The sequence below is a fragment of the Salvia splendens genome, chromosome 14 (genome assembly GCF_004379255.2).
Source record: "Salvia splendens isolate huo1 chromosome 14, SspV2, whole genome shotgun sequence".
NCBI classification, from domain to species: Eukaryota; Viridiplantae; Streptophyta; class Magnoliopsida; order Lamiales; family Lamiaceae; genus Salvia; species Salvia splendens.
The window spans coordinates 9,111,659-9,132,217 of record NC_056045.1 but is presented as its reverse complement, the minus strand read 5'-3'; the positions used below and the strand labels follow the sequence as shown (position 1 = coordinate 9,132,217).

The 20,559-nt window shown below is 39.9% G+C and overlaps 1 protein-coding gene across 4 annotated transcripts; it reads left to right on the top strand.

Annotated features, from left to right (window-relative positions):
• Nucleotides 1-12,042: 12,042 nt before the first annotated feature.
• On the top strand, nt 12,043-20,219 carry LOC121764593 (phospholipid--sterol O-acyltransferase-like). 4 transcript variants are annotated; one of them, XM_042160603.1, is made up of 17 exons: nt 12,043-12,301; nt 12,791-12,926; nt 13,149-13,293; nt 13,807-13,976; nt 14,051-14,127; nt 16,311-16,524; nt 16,623-16,797; nt 17,222-17,321; nt 17,454-17,548; nt 18,085-18,136; nt 18,250-18,321; nt 18,899-19,067; nt 19,271-19,375; nt 19,462-19,546; nt 19,625-19,733; nt 19,813-19,878; nt 19,962-20,037. In XM_042160603.1, the coding sequence occupies exons 1-15, from the start codon at nt 12,068-12,070 to the stop codon at nt 19,704-19,706; spliced, it is 1,911 nt and encodes a 636-aa protein (XP_042016537.1). In that variant the 5' UTR covers nt 12,043-12,067; the 3' UTR covers nt 19,707-19,733; nt 19,813-19,878; nt 19,962-20,037. The 4 variants fall into 4 exon arrangements, with proteins under 4 accessions (XP_042016537.1, XP_042016538.1, XP_042016536.1 ...); XM_042160604.1 differs by having other exon boundaries at nt 19,625-19,729; nt 19,962-20,028; XM_042160602.1 differs by lacking the exon at nt 19,625-19,733 and having other exon boundaries at nt 19,962-20,219.
• Nucleotides 20,220-20,559: the final 340 nt, after the last annotated feature.

The window sequence follows — 20,559 nt, the reverse complement described above, 5'->3', positions numbered from 1 at the left end:
CTCTGTCTCCCTGAATTCCAGCTCCCATCGGGATTCCAACTTCCCATTGCATTGACCTGGGCCTGATAATCTCCTTCCTGGGTCCCGTAATATTGTTGCATTTGATTATATCCTGGACCAGGAGATTTCTCCTTCCCTTGTGAAGCCAGTGGAATCGTCTTTTCAATCGCGTTCAAAAGAGCCTTCTCGAGCCTATCAATCCTTGCTTCGACTTTGTCATCTTCTTGTTCTCTCACAGCATGCACCGATCCTCTTTTCACTGCATTCCTAGGGTTATCGTACGCCTTCTTAGCGTCAATCAACTTCCCTAGGATCTCTCTTGCCTCACTTCCCCTTTTTCTTGTGAAATTTCCCCCACTCGAGGAGTTCATTAAGTCCTTTGACTCGGGAGTTGCTCCTTCGTAAAACAGAGAGTAGGTCTCTGCCTCTATCATTCGGTGATTCGGGCATGCATCCAACAACCCCTTAAATCTCGACCAATACTGACTCAACGATTCATCGTAATCTTGCTTACACTCTAGTATTTCTTTCTTAAGTGCATTCGTCTTGTTGGATGGGAAGAAATAATCTAAGAATTCTAACTTGAAGTCCCTCCACGTGCGGATAGAATCCGGAGGCAACCTCAATAGCCACATATTAGCTTCCCCCTTCAAGGTAAACGGAATCGCTCGTAGGCGATAATCCTCCTCTGTTGCATCATTCGGCCTCTTCTGAATACCACATAACTTACTGAATTCATTTAAGAACTCATACGGACACTCATTTCTACGCCCAGAGAACGTCGGCAAGATGCCGAGTACGTTTGTCTTGATCTCGATAGTTCTCTGGCGTGGATTCATCACTATAGCTTGAGCTGATTCTCCATCTAAATGGGCAGTGAGAGAGCCGATTTCTGGATCTGGGTCTACCACCTGCGCCATGACTACTTCCTCTGCTTCCCCTGTTTCTGACTCTGTTTCTGATTCGGGTGGTGATTCTGGATCTTCGCGTCTTGATGACGTCCAAGATTCGTCGCTAGTAAATTCACTCGGAAACGGATCTCCCGTAGTGAACCCTGATCTGGTGGTCACAGTAGAGACTGTATCCTTAACCCGCCAATCAAACTGGCCGTGTTTCCACCCAGATGAGTTGCTCTAGTAGGTAGATCTTGAGCCTCTGCTCATAAATTGTAAACAAAAGAGAAGGAAAACAAATCAAAACTATTTACACCACAGACTCTGAACACTAACACTAAGCACGCCATCCATCCCCGGCAACGGCGCCATTTGAAGTGGTAGAGTCTTCTCACTCGACTCTAATGTCGAATGACTGGACTCAGGAGTAAGCAAGTGTGCACATATGAGAATTAATGCAAAGCTCGGTCCAGACACAACGCTCCTTAAATTCACTGGATCACTGGGTCCAGGAACTCAAGAGAACTACAGTGTTTTTGTCGTTGGACACACTCGACTCCCCTTCAAAAATAAATCCCTCAACCCGAATACTATGAATTAGTATAGGGAAGTGGGGTCGATCCTACAGAGATGGATTCGCAAAGTAGTGCTAAGAGACTATGGAAACAAACGGCTGCTGCCATGCAAAGGGGTTGAGATTTTAACTATCACTAGATCTAGGCAAGAAATGTAAACGCTAGACCTAGGACACAGAAAACTTACTGGAATCAGACATCAAATCCGAAAGACACAATTACTCCCTAGACTAAGTAAACAATTACCTAATCTAGCTAAACAGAAAGCAACTAACAGTGGGGACCATGTTTCCAGAAATAGCAAGTACGGTAAAAGCTGCAGATAACCAACCCCTGCAATTTCCTAACCAACTCAGACGCGTAAATGCAGAAAACAGAGCATACTCCTGGAATCGAACAGAATATAGAAATTTGGACGCCGGAAACTTGCTACGAATCGGAAATACACCAGATCTACGTAAACTAGGCGAAATGAAATGAAAACACGTAAGCGCGGCATAAAATTAAACACTCCTGCTCAGAATCACGTCGGACGCTTAATCCACTCCGGATCCAAGCAATCCAAACTCAACAATCAACAAAATCAACTCCATAACTCCGATTCTAACAGATCTGCTCCGATCACCGCCAAATTCCAACAATCACGAACAACTCCACAACATTAACCAGACAAAACCTCAATTCATTCACAAACCAGCTCCATTCTCCCAGATTCAACCATTAACCTGCAATAATCCAGAAATCAACCAACTCCAACAATCCAACTCCAGAATTCAAGTAAACACAATCAAACAACAGGAATCATCACGATCGACGTAAACGAAAACGAAACTTGCATAAAAGTAAGAAATATCCAGAAACAAAAGAGGTCCGAGCTTCGAACAGCGAAGCTCGGCGAATTCAGCAGAAACGAAAGCGGAAAATAAATTGTTTCTTCGCCCTAAAGAAGGACGGTGTTACAACCAGATCGAAAATGTATGAAAGCTAGAGGTGAACCCCCTAGTGTGCCCTGAATTTCCCACCGAAAGAACCCAAGAGTGTGAAGAGAATGGACTAAGCTACAGGCTGTTAGCAAGGTCTCCACCGAGAAGATCCCTCCAGCTTGCATGCTTCTTCCTTTTATAGATGCGGACATAGCCTTCTAGAGTCTTTGTAGAAATCCCTATTCTACCCTTCAACTCCGAGGCTTCCTCTGTCAAGCAATTTCCTTCATAATGTCCACTTTTTCGCCAGTTTCCTAGGACCATGCAAGTGTCCTCTTCTTTTCCTGGATCTAGCGAAAATCTTCACACACCTGGCTTAAATCGTGCGTTAGACCCAGTAATTTCACGAAATAAAACCCCTAGACCGATGCATGAAATTAGCCTTATCAAGAAGCACGTTCTAAACCACTCTTGGTTGCTTTTGGTTTCCATTTTTTTCCTAATAGCCTATTCCGAAGCATTCTTTGGTCTCTTATTTGATTGGTATGTAACCCTTCCTTTAGGCCATCCACAATAGGAATAGCCCAGCAATAGCCCAGCCATAGCCTAGCAACAAACTCCTCCTGCCACATCATCAACACTAAAAATCCTCCTGCCACATCATAAATAGCTCAGCCATAGCCTAGCCACATCATAAATAGCCCAGCCACATCAATAGTCACATCACTCAAAATTATATAAAACAAATAATTAACAATCACACAAAATACGCAATTTAATTTACGATACATATACGAGAAAATTCAATAATATTATTCAAATTTAAAAAGTACATTAATTAAAAAAATTACATATAGGTTGAACCGCGGCTCCTGTGCGAAGTACTCGTTAATACAAGTGGTGCGAATGAAAATGACGGGCAAGTCGCGTATATATAGTGTTTCGGAAACAAAAAAAAATTAAAAATTCGCGCTAGGCGGTGCGCTAGGCGATCCGGACGCTGCAATAGCGCCTAGCGGATCGCCTAGCGCACCGCCTAGCGCCACGGAACCGCCGAGCGCTAGGCGGTTTTTTTTCACGAAAATCGTTGGGCGGCTGCAATAGACCGCCTAGCGCACCGCCTAGCGCCGGCGCTCGGCTAGGCGGTGCGCTAGGCGCTATTGTGGATGCTCTTAGGTTTCAAGCCTCTAATTTGACTTTCATTAGCATCACCATCAGTTGCAATAGTTACAACATCTCCAACCTTATTTGCCTCAACTGTCACATTATTTGCCTTCCCTACCATTCCATCATTTCGTTTCCCATTTTCAGAAGACAATCACTAGCATAAGTATAACTATCTTCACTCTCGACTGCTTTTGCTGTCAACTGCATGAATGAGTTACATAACTCTTTATATCGTTGCTTCTTTCTTGATTTGTCATCAACAATAACCCCTTCATTGCAAGCTCTTGTCATACCATTCTTCGCATGTTTGGTCCACCGCTTTAAAATATATTCATCATGTATTTGATCAATATTCATAAATGTTAAGACTTTTAAACTATGTGAGCATAAAATACCTGAGAATTCAAACCTTCTATAACTGCAAGAAATAGAACCTCCAATAGAATCATATGTGACTATATGCTCATTAGTTCGATGAAATGGCCTGACCTTATATATTCTTAAACTTCCAAGTTCATTCTCACTCTCGATCTTGCTTTCAAATGTCTTTCTCAACTCTTCGCTAAACAATGCAAACATCTTATGTGTATATACAACAACAACATGCTTTAATATTTTCAATGGAAATGCCATAACAGGAGAACTTTGAGCATTTTTTAAATCTTCTGTTGATTGCTTCTCACGGCGATCATCTATCAACCTTTGAAATGGTGGAACACCTCAACAATATTGTTTTTGTAATTTACATAGTGCTTCACAACAGCATTCATGCACTCACTCTGTCAAGTTGTAATGATATCTGCACAAAAAAGTATTTCTTCCATAAACTAATGCCCATTTTTCCCTTAGAGAAAACATTCTTGCCAATCACTGATTATCTTTCAAGTCGTATTTCTCCAACATTTTGTTCCATGCATCAAGGAATTTTGACTCTTCTTCATAGTCGTATACACTGACTAAAACTAGCTGCAAATGTGTTCTTGAAACTCGAAAAATACTTGAGAAATGAATGGCTGCATTTTGAAAAATATGCCAAACACATAAGCGATGGTAACTTGATGGCCACTTGGAAGCTAAAGCAGTGCTCATTGTTTGATCTTGATCTGTTAAGATGGTTTTCGGTCTCTTTCCTATCATGACGTCTTCAAATGCAGCAAACAACCATTCAAAGGTTTTCAATCGTTTCATCATACACTAATGTTGCACCAAACACATTTGTTTGTTTATGATGATTTAAGCCGACGAACAAGTGATACACTAAGATTTTGCACTGTTTAAAGGCAATTATTTGGTCCGTTTTGAGTGTCAAAGTTGCAGTACATGTCCATTAATTGCATATTTTGTCTATTTTGGTATTTTTGACGTGTTTCGTGAAAAATATGCAAAATAGAGCCTAAAAAGATATCTAAAACTCGAAGTTGGAAATCTGGAGCGCCAACGTTCGCTGAACATGCAGCGGTCCGCTTCGAAAAAGTTGAGCTGAAAAAAGAAACAAGCCTAACAACCATTGGGTCGTGTGCAACAACCGCTCCCGAAGATCCAGTAGCTACGGGATGATTGCCAGTGATCGCTGAAACAAAGTGCAGAGACCGCTGATCAAGTGACAGAAGCTACGGAACACTAGCCAACGACCGCTGGGAAAACACGGCGCACATATTTGACCTACTTTTTCTCCAAGATTTACCATACTGTGTTGAATATTTGCCATAATTATGGAGCACGAAAATAAGGCTATAAATACCTCCTCAAGCTTCATCAAAGAGATCTTTTTGCTGCATAATTCAAGAGAGATAATATTTTGAGAGTTCTTCCATTTTTCATCAAGTTTAAGGTGTTTGAAGAAGGATTCAAGAGAAGATCAAGGCTACAAAGATTCAACATTTGGGTTTTATCACTTTAGTTCTTATGTTTTCATTGTTTTTCCTACAAACTATATATTTAGATTATTCTATTATGTGTAACTAAATTCATAGAATTATAGGGATGTGTTAGTAACGACTTTGGTTATACAATTCTTATTTATTTAATATATGTTTTGTTCATTACTTCGCTTCTATTCTAAGTGTTGGATAATTGCTTCACGTTTGAGTGACACATTCTGTGATGATCTATTGGCTTGCTACATAATCGTGAGAGGAGGTTGGCGAGCTAGAAGAACTTAGTTGACGTTACAATTAACTTCCCTTAAAACGGCACTGTTAATTGAGAGCGAGAACATTAAGAGTCTTAGGAGCTTTTAGGAGTTATTAATCTAGGATTGACAACCCTAGTGTCTATAATCCACTTTGTGCCGCATGGATAATATACTAGTGACTCGTTCTAGTGAAGTCTGAACTGTGTTAGAGTGCTGTAGTTGGAATTTGAATAAACATAACTATGAAAGCACATCCCTGGAATTCCCTTATCTCATCAATATTCTCTCCGTATTTTATCTACAATCATTGTTTTATTTCTTTTACAAGTTTTTATTTTCCAAAAAACCAAAACCTTTTATTTTTCTAAATAGTAGAAGAAGCCTAGTAGAAGATAGTCAATTTGTGTTCGTTTTCCTTGTGTTTGATATCTAGTACTAACCTTTAGCTATACTATATATACCATGTATACTTGCAGGATTATTTAGTGCTAATAAAAAGTGCATCAACAAGGCGATTGGTTTGTCATCTCGATGTTTTCAGTATGTAGTATCAAAGCAAACAACATCACCAAAATGACCAAAATCTTGTATCATCCTACCATATGTCCAAAATATATTTGTAATCAGATCTTCCACGTCCAACTGTATTGCATAGTAAAAGTATGGATCTTCACTACTCATCCTTTGTAAATATTGTAAAACACCTCCACTATCGCCTTGCTTGATCTCCAATGTCCTCCTTGTTCTCAAATAATTATTCAAATCAATATGAGTGAAACCAAGATGTTGAATTCCGCCAACTTATTTTGCCATCACATCTATAATTTTCTTTCGAGGCAATCCACAACTTTGAGCCACATCAACTTGAGTCTGTTGAACATTAGACATTTGTCTAAAACATCTAAACATGCAAGATTTTTTCGGATCACACAATTCATGATTATGCTCTTCAATAAACTTCACAATACGAAACTTTCTACCATATCTGCAATTGATTTTCATCATAACCTCACACCCACACCTAGATCTGCCCAAGGTTTACCGAACCGGCGGTCAAAACCAAAACTGTAACCGCCGATTTCGGTTCCAAACCGAAACCGTGAGAATTTACTCGAATCAAAACTGTCGATTTTCGAACCGTGATTCGGTTCAGGTTCAAAAATTTTCAAACCAAAACCTTGATAGAACCTCCGGTTCCGGGCGGTTCCAAACCGGAACCACGAAAAATCGCCAGGAAACCGTGAAACCAAGTCAGAGCCGCAAAAAACTGGCGATTCGAAATCTTAAAAAATTGCTGGAAAACCGCCGATTCGGAACTGAAACCGAAACCGGTGGTTTTGGAACTTGAACCGCGAAACACCCTCGCGGTTCGGTTTCGGTTCGGCAATTTCCAAAACCAGAACCGGCTGTTCCGAACCGTAACCGCCGGTTCCGGAACCGTTGGCACCTCTACCCACACCCATATCTGCAATCGATTGTTTGTTGTTCTAAAACCTTCTCTACAACAACAAAAACTAGTGTCCAATATATTGCCCGTAATTGGATCTTTATGAGCAGCCATTTTGCGACTTCCAAAACCTGTTGCATTAGCATATTTCATGTAAGCATCATATGCTTCAACTTCTGTTTCGAACTCCATCCCTATCTTAGGAATAATGTCATCTGATACGATTTCATCCATAGCTACAAATTATATGAGTAAAAAATAAATTAGATATCAAATAAATATCTGCTCATAATTTTTTCATCTACTCTCAAATCAAATAACAAATTGACAACAATAAAACTCTCTTCTAGTACTCTACGTGATCATTTAATCTATTTTCAATACATAATCTCCTTATAATCTTCTTTTGAACATTTAAATTAACTATATATAAATACTATATTCATGGAACTTAATTGAAACAAATTCAAAGCACTCATTCAATTAAAAATTGGATAACAATTACTATAACAGATTGAAGCAAGTTCAAATTTAATGAATTATTCATGCTTTTGACATGAATAAATGAAAACTTAGAGATCTTATTTACTTGAACTTGAGAATAAAAATGCAGACTCTTGTTCGGCACTAAGCTTTTACGTTTATGATTAATGAGAATTGAATAAATAAAATCTCTAGTAAATTTTAGGTTTTAGTTTAGTATTTCCTTTTTTAAAGAATACCTACATAGCCTATATGAGGATATATATCATGATTTGTGATAATAAAATTTTTAGTGTTTTATTTTATTAATTTAAAATATATACACGTGTCATTATTTTATTAGTGTAGTATAAAAAGGTGTAACATTTGAAAGAGGTGATCCGCCCCGCTCTACTAAAAGCCGTCCATTTTTCGAGGAGTATCAAAGCGTGGGGTAAGACCATCAGCAGTGGGGCGCCCTAAGAGCATCCACAACCGTGCTCTTGCCAGCGGCACGGTTGTGGGCCCGGGCGGTACTATTCATGCCTGCTCTCTGGCAAGAGCACAACACCCACAACTGTGCTCTTCCGCAAGGACGAGCACAATTAATTTAAAATTAAATTAAACAATAACATTTCCATAATATTAAAATTCATTTAAAAACCACAATAAATATTACAAATGACAAATAAAATTAAACATTACATAATTAAAATCCTAAAAATGAAAAATTACATAATTAAAATCCTAAAAATTAAAAATTACATAATTAAAATCCTAAAAATTAAAAAAACCACTACTCGTTGCCGAATTTCGCCCACATGTGGTTGATTAGGTCTTCTTGTAGTTGATTGTGGATTCGAGTATCGCGCATTGTGTGTCTTGTCTCGATCCTCTGGCCAACCGTCGTATGCTCGCCTCGGCGTGGGGGAGACCTCGCTGTTGAGCTTTCGGCTTCGTCCTCGTCGTAGAAGCTAGCCGCCCTCGGCCCTTCGTCGGCTATAATCATGTTGTGTAATATAATACACGTGAACATGATGTCGGCGATATTATTCACGTACCACAGCCGAGCCGGGGCCTTCACAATGTTGAATCGAGCTTGAAGGACCCCGAAGGCTCTTTCGACGTCCTTCCGCGCTGACTCTTGACGCTGCGCAAAAAGAACCCGTCTCGGGTCGTGCGGGTTGTGGAGCGTCTTCACGAACGTCGACCACCTTGGGTAGATACCATCGGCGAGATAGTAACCCATGCGGTATGTATTTCCGTTGATGGTGAAGTCGATCGTCGGTGCTACACCATGCATCACATCATTGAAGAGTGGTGAAGAATAGAGCACGTTCAAGTCGTTGTTGGATCCGGCAACGCCGAAATATGCATGCCAAATCCATAGGCGATAGTCGGCGACCGCCTCAAGGATAAGTGTTGGGCCGCCGCCTTTGTGACCGCTTAAGTGTTGCCCCCTCCAAGCAGTCGGGCAATTCTTCCACCTCCAATGCATGCAGTCAATGCTGCCAAGCATTCCGGGAAAGCCATGGACTGATTCGTGAAGACGAAGCAACCGTTGACAATCATCGGTGGTGGGTGCCCGAAGGAATTCATCCCCAAAAGCAGAACGAACGCCCTCGCAAAAATTCTTTAAACAAAGGATTCCAGTGGACTCACCGATATGCAAATAATCGCGAAGATGTCGGCCGTTTGCCCAGTAGCGAGTTGTCGGATGGCACACGTACACTTCTGCAACGCCGTGATACTTTGCCGGCCGGCTGCATCTACACCTGTTTGAAAGTATTCAACACGTGCGGACAATGTGTTGACAATTCGCATGAACAAGCGCTTTGACATGCGAAAACGGCGCCTGAAGTAATCTGCCGGAAACCGCGGATGGTCGGCAAAGTAGTCGGCAACGAGCCTTTCGTGGGCTCCCTCCCGGTCACGATGGATGTAGCGGCGATTTGATCTAGTGCGTTGAGGAGGATGAGCGGGGGTATTCGCCGCGACATATGCTTCGTAAGCGGCACGATGTTGTTCGTAGTATTCTTGTTCTTCGCGCTCCGCTTCTGCCATGAGATGAGTGAAATCCATTTGATGTTTTGAGTGAATGTTGAATGTGTTGATAGTTTGTATAAGAATTATGAATGAGAGATGTATGAGAGATGAATTGATGTGATAAATGAGTGATGAATGTGTGTATTTATAGATGATTTTGGGGAAAAAAAATCAAAAAAATTCAGAAAAAACGGGAAAAAACGGCCATATTTTTGGGATTTGGAAAATATTGTTTTTTATTTTTTAGCATTATTTATAATTAAATACCGATTTTTTTTTAAAAAAATAAAAAATGTTTAAACACAACGGCTATGCCGTTGACGAATGGGAGTGCGCCACGTGTGCGTCCGCTGGCACGGACGTGCTCGATACATCGAGCAACGCCGTGCCAGCGGCGGCAGATGGCTTCCGTGCCAGCGGCGCGGACGGCGGTGGCGACGGACGCCACCGCTGCGCATGCTCTAAGGCCCGCCCTATGGCGCCCCACGTCAGCATTTTTATCCTCCTCCTTCTCCACCTGCAGTGGGCGCCCTAAGGCGCACCACATCATCAATTTTGTAATATTTACAAAATACATACGAATTAAAAAAAAAACTAAAATACATTTAAAATACGAATTTTAAAAACTTCATTCATTTAATAAAAATTAATACATTACAATGCGAAATAATAAAAAACGCAAACTCAGCGACGGCGGTTACGAGCCCACACTTCTTCAATCATGTCGCTCATGAGCTGCGCATGCTCCTGTTGGTTGCGTATTGAGGCCTGCCTAGATAAAACCTCATCGAAACCTAACGGTAACCATCTATCGGGTGTCTCGGTCGATGTGCCGGCAGAGCTAGATGCACGGTCGTCGTCATTCCAATCGGTGATGCTTCCGCCTTCACTCTCGACTATCATATTGTGCATGATTATGCACGCATATATGACATCGGCGATGACTTCCTTGTACCGGAAACGTGCCGGCCCTTTCACAATTGCCCACCGTGATTGGAGCACCCCAAATGCCCGCTCTACATCCTTCCGCGCCGCCTCTTGCTTTTGCGCAAATGAAACCCTCTTCTCACCAATCGGGCAGCTGACTGTCTTTAGGAAAACTGGCCACCGTGGGTAGATGCCGTCAGCCAAGTAGTACCCCGTATGGTATTGGCGTCTGTTGGCAGTAAACTCTATGGCCGGGCCGTTGCCGTTACATTGGTCGGTGAAGAGAGTGGACGAGTTGAGGACGTTGATGTCGTTGTTCGACCCGGCTACGCCGAAGTAAGCATGCCAGATCCAAAGCCGATAGTCAGCGACGGCTTCGAGTATCATCGTCGGGTGGCTGCCCTTGTATCCACTTGTGAATTGGCCTCTCCACGTCCTCGGACAGTTCTTCCACTGCCAGTGCATACAGTCGATGCTCCCGAGCATCCCAGGAAACCCGTGCACCGTCTCGTGCATCTGCATCAAACCCTGGCAATCAATGGCAGTCGGCTTGCGCAAATATGTGTCGCCATAGGCCTCTACTATCCCCCGACAAAAGTACTTCAGACACTCGCGGCCTGTAGTCTCCCCACAGTGGAGGTACTCGTCAAAAAGGTCCGCCGTGGTGCCGTATGCCAACTGACGAATAGCAGTCGTGCACTTTTGCAATGGTGTAAGGCCGGGTTTCCCGATGGCGTCCTCCCGAAACGTGAAGTATTCTTCACGTGAAGACAATGTACGAACAATGCTGAGAAAAAGGTACCTCGACATTCGAAACCGGCGGCGGAAAACAGTCGGGCCCCAACGTGGTTGATCGAAAAAATAGTCTTCAACCAGACGCCTGTGAGCTTCCTCGTGGTTGCGTCGGACATACGTCCTAGGTCGAATAGGACGATGGACTTGCTCAGCCGCCGCTGCAGCCGCCGCCTTCTCGCGCTGCATTTGCGAATAGCATGCCGCCATGGCCTCTTCAACGGCTGCATCTAATGCTTCGTCAATCGAACGACCGGAATCAGACGAACTAGAACTATTGGTGTCTTCGCCGGGATTCATTTTCGTTGGATGTTGAGAGATAGTCGATATGTTCGTATGCACAACTGAATGAGAAACGAGATTTATATAAAAAAACGAAACCGCGTGCTATCGTCCGTGGCCCTCACAATGGGGCGGACGATGGCCATCGTCCGCGGTTTAAGTCGCGCCCGAAGCATAAGCTGCGACTATCGTCCGCGGCCTATGCCACACACCCACAGTGGGGGTGAACGATGAATGGCGCGGACGGTCTAACACCATTGACGAAGGAGAGCCACAACTATTGAAGAAGGACCAGAGTGTAATAAGCAGGTTTAGCAGGGGCAATAATGTAATTTCGTTGCGAAAGCAGTGCAGCATATAAATCCCAACCGTATAGTCCAATCAGACTGAGTCAGTCAGGTCTCGAAACCCAGCGCCCAATGAGAGGACACCACGATTTCATCATCGTCGCGTCCTTCTTCCTCCTCACCGCTACCGCCGCCGATGCAGCCAAAACCAACGCCGCCGATTTCACAGGAGGCCACAGCAAACTCTCTGGAATCATAATACCTGGCTTCGCCTCCACTCAGCTCAGAGCCTGGTCTATATTGGACTGTCCTTACTCGCCTCTCGATTTCAATCCCCTCGATTTAGTGTGGCTCGACACCACCAAGGTTTTCTCATCATTTCCTCTCTCTATATGTATTTTTTTCAGAAAACCGGTATGATTACGCGAATCGCAGTTTAAATTATGGTCCCGGCGCTTCATTATTCCATATTCTTTTTCCGCTTTGAATTTCGTGCTACGTGGATAATAATGTAGGCATGATCGCCAATATACAAGTAAATTCTACCTAGAATGAATGTCTATATGTGCTTGTTGCAGTGGTTTGGAATGATTCAAAATAGATAAATTGTCTTAGGATAGTACTCCTCTAATATAATTGGAAAAATATGAATGCTAACCATAGCGATTATGACATTTGGAGGTCTTATGAGGCTTTGATTTGTCTGTGATGTTGAAGTTATTATAACTCTTGTCTTTTATGGAACATATCGTGATCAGGATTAGATGTAAGTATATGTAATGCATCTTGGTAATTCACTAACATTGGATGCTTTTTCTTCTTGTGCTTGGTGATGAACTGTTGCCACATATTCAGCTTCTGTCTGCTGTAAATTGCTGGCTCAAGTGTATGTTGCTTGACCCATACAACCAAACTGATCATGTTGAATGCAAGTCACGGCCTGATAGCGGTCTTTCTGCTATTACAGAGCTTGATCCAGGGTACATCACAGGTATGCTTTGGATGAGATGTTGTATGTGCCTTTTGAAGTCTTAATTGGAGCTTAGTGAAGAGGTTGTTTGTGAATTTTGTTTATGCCCAATATGCAGTTTGCTCCTTGTATATTGAAGTGCTTTGGAGTTGGAATTTTCCTCTTTCTCTATGTTCATTCAGTGAATAACTTGATAGATGCATTTATTTAATTTGACAAACTACAGTCATGTGCATACTGCAGGTCCTCTGTCTTCAGTATGGAAAGAATGGGTTAAGTGGTGCATTGAGTTTGGTATTGAGGCTAATGCTATAATTGCTGCCCCATATGACTGGAGACTGTCACCTGCAAAACTAGAGGAGCGGGACATTTATTTTCATAAACTAAAGTACCCATCTTCTCATTCTCCTGTGTATTTCCATCAGCTTTACTAGCCATTATCTATTTTTTCAGTTTTTAACAACAATTTCCTGCACCACAAATTTTGCAATCTTATTAGAATAAATAGTGAAAATAAAATACAGTAATTTTTTTTAACAAAATTGAAAGGCTTTTGAGAATATTTTTCATGCATTAAAAGCTACCTAATGATATTTGGATTTGCTATCGTTATTTTTATTCTTGCTGCAAATTAATGTGGTTGGATCACCATCAGATTTAGGATTCACATGTACCATGATTAGATACAATGCAATCACCAGTCTCTGTGTACACGAGAGTGTAAGTCTACCTGTGTTTCCCTCAGGCTGGGTGTTTAAAAAATATATGTGCTGTTATTTCATGTCTTTTGCTAATATTAGTCTTTCTGGTTCATTTTAGTCTTTTATTCTGGCTAGAAAGGTTCAACCCTCTTCAAACTAATGAGTGATACAAAAGATTGGATGTGCTTTGATATTCTCAGGATTACTTTTGAAACTGCTCTTAAGCTCCGTGGTGGACCGTCATTGGTTTTTGCTCACTCACTGGGAAACAATGTATTCAGATATTTCTTGGAGTGGTTGAAATTAGAAATTCCCCCGAAAAATTACGTCAAATGGTTGGATGAACACATCCATGCCTACTTTGCTGTCGGTATGCTCGTGAACTTTGTTTCACTAATTGATTATGTTTGTAAATATGTCTTTATGGTGTTTGGCTGGCTTCAGGTGCTCCTCTTCTTGGATCAGTTGAGACTATTAAGGCAACTTTTTCAGGAGCTACATTTGGTCTTCCGATTTCTGAGGTATCTGATGTGTAATTTTCGAGTTCAAATATCAAGTGCAAGATCACACAAGTTTAATAAAAATAACTCTAAAATTACAATCTTTCTGCAAGAGTACAGATGTAGTTGTAGTAAAAGAGTGTCGAACCACAGGGAGGCGTTTGATTATTTATCAAGGTTTGACAAGATTCAAAAACAATTTAAAAACTAAAGTACGAAAATAGAGAAACTCAAGAGATAAAGAACATTGCTCTTAATACGCTCCAGATGTGAATTAACTTAATGGACCAATTAACCTATGGATTAAAGATTAATTTAATGAAAGTTGTAATAATCTCGTTCATTCTACTCACACTTAACATATTCATAGATGCTTGAATTTAACCTTGCTGCACACTAAGATCAAATTCGTACTCATCAGATTATCACTCCTACAGACGCATAGTAAGCTCTAACCCAACTTCTAAGTTCCAACGTACATGATTCATTTACAAAATCAATTGAACATTCCTACGGAAGCACAGTAAATGTCCAACAATTATTGAAACGACATGTAAATTAACTTATCCAAGATTCATATGTTGAACACGATACAAATCTCAAACTCTTTATCTACGTTTCCACCTCTTAACCAAGTTAAAGAGACATTGGCTAAAAGACATGATTGAATAATAAATCAAGCCGAAATTATAATTCAATGTAAAAAGCACCATAGAAAAAGATCATAAATTAATATTAATCCATAGAATCCAAAAGTAATTCACATTTTTCACAAATTAGGAGCAACGTGAGAGTTTAGTTACACATCCACAACCAATAAAGAAAAACCATGGAACTCATGAAATTGATGTGTAGATGGTAGCAAATCTCCTCCGGGGTGATGGAAGTTGAATGATTGCACCTCCAATCTTCCTCTCTTCCTCCTTTCTCTCTTTTCCTCTCTCTGTTTTTCGTCTGTCCAAACTGTGTCCCCCTTCAATCTGTCGTCCTCCCTCTTTTTAATCCTCAAACTGCCGAGAAAACTGCCAATTAGCGGTTGGAACACCAAAACGCCCGACCGGGCGAAATTAAAAGATATAATCGCCCGACCGGGCGAACTGCTACTGGATGCATCGCGGGAAACACCCGACCGGGTGATTTGGTGATGTCAGAAGACCCGACCGGGTAATTCTTCTGGACTCCTCATGCTTAATGACAATCGCCCTACCGGACGTTTTGAAACATAAAATCGCCCGACCGGGCGAAGTTTCTGGACTACTCCTGCCTTATAGATTTCACCCAACCGGGTGTTTTGAATCTGGAAATTCACCCGGCCGGGTGTAAGTTCTGGAATCCTCTAACATGCATTTCCGGCGACTTCCACCTTCTAAACTTCAATAAAAACACAACTTGATGAGTTATAATTAACATAAAAATGTGTAGTCTAAGGGGAAAAGTATAGGAAATATGCTTCGCATCAGTATCATATTATCTCCACAATCTCAAAGTTTACATTTAGGTCAAAATTTGATATAACTGTTGTGTTACCAATGAATCTAATATATTTGAAGCAAAAATTATTGGTTTTGCCTTCCAAATAACTGCTGTATGTTGCTATTAGCTATGGCAGGTTGGAGAGGGAAGAAATGAAGCAATCCATGTTTCAGGAACACATTCTATTTGCTTATTATCAACGATTATCAAAATGATTTGTTTGCAAAGATTATTGCAAGCTTCCTGTTTTTGAAACTTCAGATTTATCATCTGGGTGTGTTTATACTGCCATGAAATGTTGCAATGCATGAAATTATGGCTAGGCCAGAGATCTTGTGTCGGAGGGTCTTTTGTGATTTAATTATTATTCTTCTTCTTCCCCTTTATTAGTACTCCCTCCATCCCACAAAAGATGTCACACTTGTGGGACGGCACAAGATTTTATGAGATTTTATTTTGTGTGTTAGATGGAGAGAGAAAATATAATTTTTATATTACTGTGATATAGAACTTTTTTCAAAAATAGAAATGTGACATCTTTTGTGGGACAAACTAAAAAGGAAAGCGTGACATCTATTATGGGACGGAGGGGGTATTTTTTTTTCTTTTATCTACTTTTGTTTTTTTATTTTTTTTGGGGAGAGGTTGTTTCAAAGGCCTGTGTTTTCTGCTGATTTTACTAAGTTACCTGCATTGACCCCCCTCTTATTAATCCACTGGCAAGTCATCAGGGAACAGCTCGCTTGATGTTCAGCTCATTTGGATCAGCATTATGGATGATGCCTTTCTCAAAACACTGTAGAACTGAGAACGTATACTTTAAGCATTTCTCAGCTTGGAATAAAAAGGGGCATCAAGCTTACCATTGTGATGACCATGAGTTTCACATTAACTACTCCGGTTGGCCAACAAATGTTGTTAATATAGAAATCCCAACAACTCGAGGTGCGGAATATAGCCTTGCATGCTCCATTCTGTTACAGTGGTATATACTTCTTTGAAATGTATCTGGATCATGCTAATGCATGTAAGTGCATTGGCAGGAGAGGAAGCTTATCCTTCATTTATCGGAGCAGCACCGGTTAACCTGTCCGACATGGATTATGCATTTCCTACTCACGAATCATTTACTGCCCGGGAAGTTTCTGATGGAACTTTTTTCAAATCTATATCTGACTATGACCCTGATAGTCAAAGACTCTTGTACCAGTTAGAAGAGTAAGCTGTCTCCTGTGAATACTGTGCTTCTTTGTGCTTTAATTTCAGAAAATTTCTCCTATAAGCAATAGATCTCTATGACCCTGATGGTCTGCATATAATGTGTTACATATACATATAATCGATTTTTATCATCCAATACCTGTTAGAATATTTATGCTCCTCCAGCTAAGCACTTCTAAAGTGGAGTACTAATTATTGCAATAGCTTTATCTGGCTTATATCATATTCATTTTTTTTTCCTGTTTTATATCATATTCATTTCACTTCACACAGATTGTAGGTTTAATCACTTGTAACTAAATGGATGTTAGGCAAATTGTACAAGTGTAGTTTGTCGCTCAATAATAACTATGTTAATCTTGCATGTCATTTATTGATTGGAATATGACAAGGTCCACAGCACCTGAGTGATATATTTCAGGTTGTATCACAATGATCCAGTTTTGAATCCACTAACACCGTGGGACAGGCCACCTTTAAAGAACATCTTTTGCATTTATGGAATAGATTCAAAAACTGAGGTATGTCAATTAATGGTAACAGTAGGTCATTTGTGCACTTTATTCCTTGAATGGCATTCTTATGACGTGACTAGATTGCATGTTAAATTTTGATACTGATTATTATATTAATCTTGACACATGACTAAGCAGGTTGGTTATTATTTTGCACCAAGTGGAAAGCCTTATCCTGATAACTGGATAATAACTGATGTAATATATGAGCTAGAAGGATCATTGTATTCCAGGTGCGTATTATGTGCATTATAAAATCTGTTCATTTAAAGTTGCTGTTAAATTTGTTAATCCTTGAATTCTGAAATATTATTTTCCGTTTTGATGCTGAGAAATAAGATGATCAAGTAATTATTTGTATCTGCAAATATGTCCTTCTTAGTCATTTATTATGTGATTTTTTGGGTTGAAGCACAGAAGTAAGAACCTAAATTGCTGGCGTCCCATTCTATTTCAATCTATTCGTGTGAATTATAGAAGACTGAATACCTTGGACGCTTTGTGAGCAAAGGGTAAAACATGTTTCTTATGAAATGAATGTGATCGATTTTTACACATATTCAATTTGCTTTCCTGATTGAGTACAAGAAGTGTTAGTATAAAACTGCTAACCTAACATATACGCATGATTTGAGAATACTGCCTTGGTTTTTTTTTTGCAGCACTGCTTGATGTAATTTGTTTTGTACATCCTTTCTTGGCATGCAGTAATTATATGCTCTTAAGTAGATAGACACCTGGTTCACTTTTCTTGTATTTTATTGTTTAGGTCAGGTAACCTGGTTGATGGAGACCCTGGTGCTGCAAGTGGGGATGAGACGGTACAGTGATTGTAAAGTGCAGATGTTTCCTTCTAAATAATCTCAAGCCATGATGTTTTACTGTTTATCATCCATTGCTGTATTTCACCTAATGGTTGTCATCCGGTTTGCAGGTACCATACAATTCCCTCTCTTGGTGCAAGAATTGGCTGGGACCAAAAGTAAATATAACAAGGGCTCCTCAGGTGTTTAAATAATTTCCTTGAAATGATTGTTTTTGCTTATGATTTACTTAACTGTGATTATTGGACACTTCTGAATTCTGATAATCTTACTGCTCTGATAAGTGTAATATTTTGACCTTTTTGGTTCTCTTTGATACTGTAGTTTACTCAAAATTTTCCTTATTTACAAATAAAGCTATTCCCCTGACAGTCGGACTGTAACTGCTAATATGAATAAATTACCCTTTGCTTCTTTATTAACCATGATTATGTCCTTTAGGCCTTGACATCTGCTGCCATAAAATTTACGTAGGTGACTCGTCACACTCAGGAACTTGACTGATAAAGTGAACCCACCCAGTCAGGCTCTGAACCCTTTCATGATCACACTTGCTACTGTATTTTTGGACTAGTTTCTGCTGCTAAAAAATAAATTAATAAATTTATTACTTGCTATTATGGATACTACAATCTTATGATCCCTTTCTACTCCTTTTTTGGCTAGCTGGTTTAGCCAGCCATTATGTATAAATTTTCTAGAAAACGTTTACGTATCTTTTTTCTTACTTGCTAAGAGAGGTCTATTGACAATTTGCAGTCAGAACATGATGGTTCAGATATCCAAGTGCATTTAGATGTTGACCATCATCCTGAAATGGATATAATACCCAACATGACCAGATCTCCTAGAGTGAAGTACATGACCTATTATGAAGACTCTGAAAGTGTCCCAGGAAAGAGAACAGCAGTTTGGGAGCTTGATAAAGGTAATACAGTTGTCTGGCCGGATTATAATTGGTGAAATCATGTGAAAATTGGTTGACACATGTATTCTTATCTGATGCATCATGCATGATAACACGAATGCCAAAAGCTCTTGAATGTTTGACATAAACAGTTCCAGAGTGTTCTTTTTGAGTGAACGATAATATAGTTCCCTTTAGTTGATATTGGTATCTCATTTTTGCAGCCAATCACAGGAACATTGTTAGATCTCCAATACTAATGCGGGAGCTGTGGCTGGAGACGTGGCACGATACTCATCCTGACAAAAAGTCCAACTTTGTGACAAAAGGTTGAATACATTATTTTGTTGTTTCCTACCATTGTCATATCATCCTTGGCACAATCTTACTATATCACCGCATTGTGGACAAACAGCTAGCCGTGGACCTCTAAGGGATGAGGACTGCTATTGGGATTATGGAAAAGCCCGATGTGCATGGCCTGAGCATTGTGAATACAGGTCTAACTAATCATCTTTGCCTGGAAATAAATCAAGGAGACATCTGAAAACTTAATAAATTTAGAAACATTGATGTAGGTATCTTTTTGGAGATGTTCATTTAGGGCAGAGCTGCAGGCTGAAGAACTCTTCAGCTGACCTGTTGTTGCATTATATATGAAGTAGAAGAAGATAGGGTTCAAGGCTAGTGAGTATAACATGAAAGAATTTGACACCTAACATTTGATTTACTAGATGATGAACCGGTTTTAATGTCGTAAATGCAGGCAGGGTTTGCATCCATCTGGTTGGAAAATGGAAAGGAAGGCATTGGTATTTGGCGTTGTAAAAAGGTAATAGTGGTGGAACTTGAAAGTTTGGTGGTCTGTTTTGTAAATGTGGACTTACAAAGCATCTTAAAATGTTTATTTTGTAGAATGAGAGTTTATAAAAGCAGAGGGAGAAGCAGCACCATCATTTTTGGAAGACAAGTAAGGTGATGTATTTTTTGTAGGACTAGGAAGTAGTGATGTAGAGTTTAGAAGTGGCTAGACTTATGGATATTTTAGTGTGTACCATGACTGTATTAGACTCTAGAATAGCTTCTAAATCTCATGTCATTATGATATTTTTTTGCCTTGAAATGGTGGTAATTCATTAAATATTTCAAAAGCGAAAGAAGACAATTCATTAAGTATACATTTATTGAAGTTGTTTAAATATACTATTGGGTTTAGGATAACTTTTATTTTCTAATGAATATGCTTTTAGCAAAATATTGAGGATGAATATTTAGCTGTTTGTTAAACCTAAAACTATTATTTACTGCATTTGATTTATATAGAAATTGTTCATTGTTTATGATACATATCTTTTACTATCTATTAACACTTCCAATATTTTTTATATCTTTCCTTTTTATTTTTCAATTTTTAGAATAATGAAACCACACCTAATTTTGTATGATATTTTTACTCGAATCAATAACTTGAAGCTTGAGTGACCCAATGTATTCGAGAGTGAGCGATTTGCAA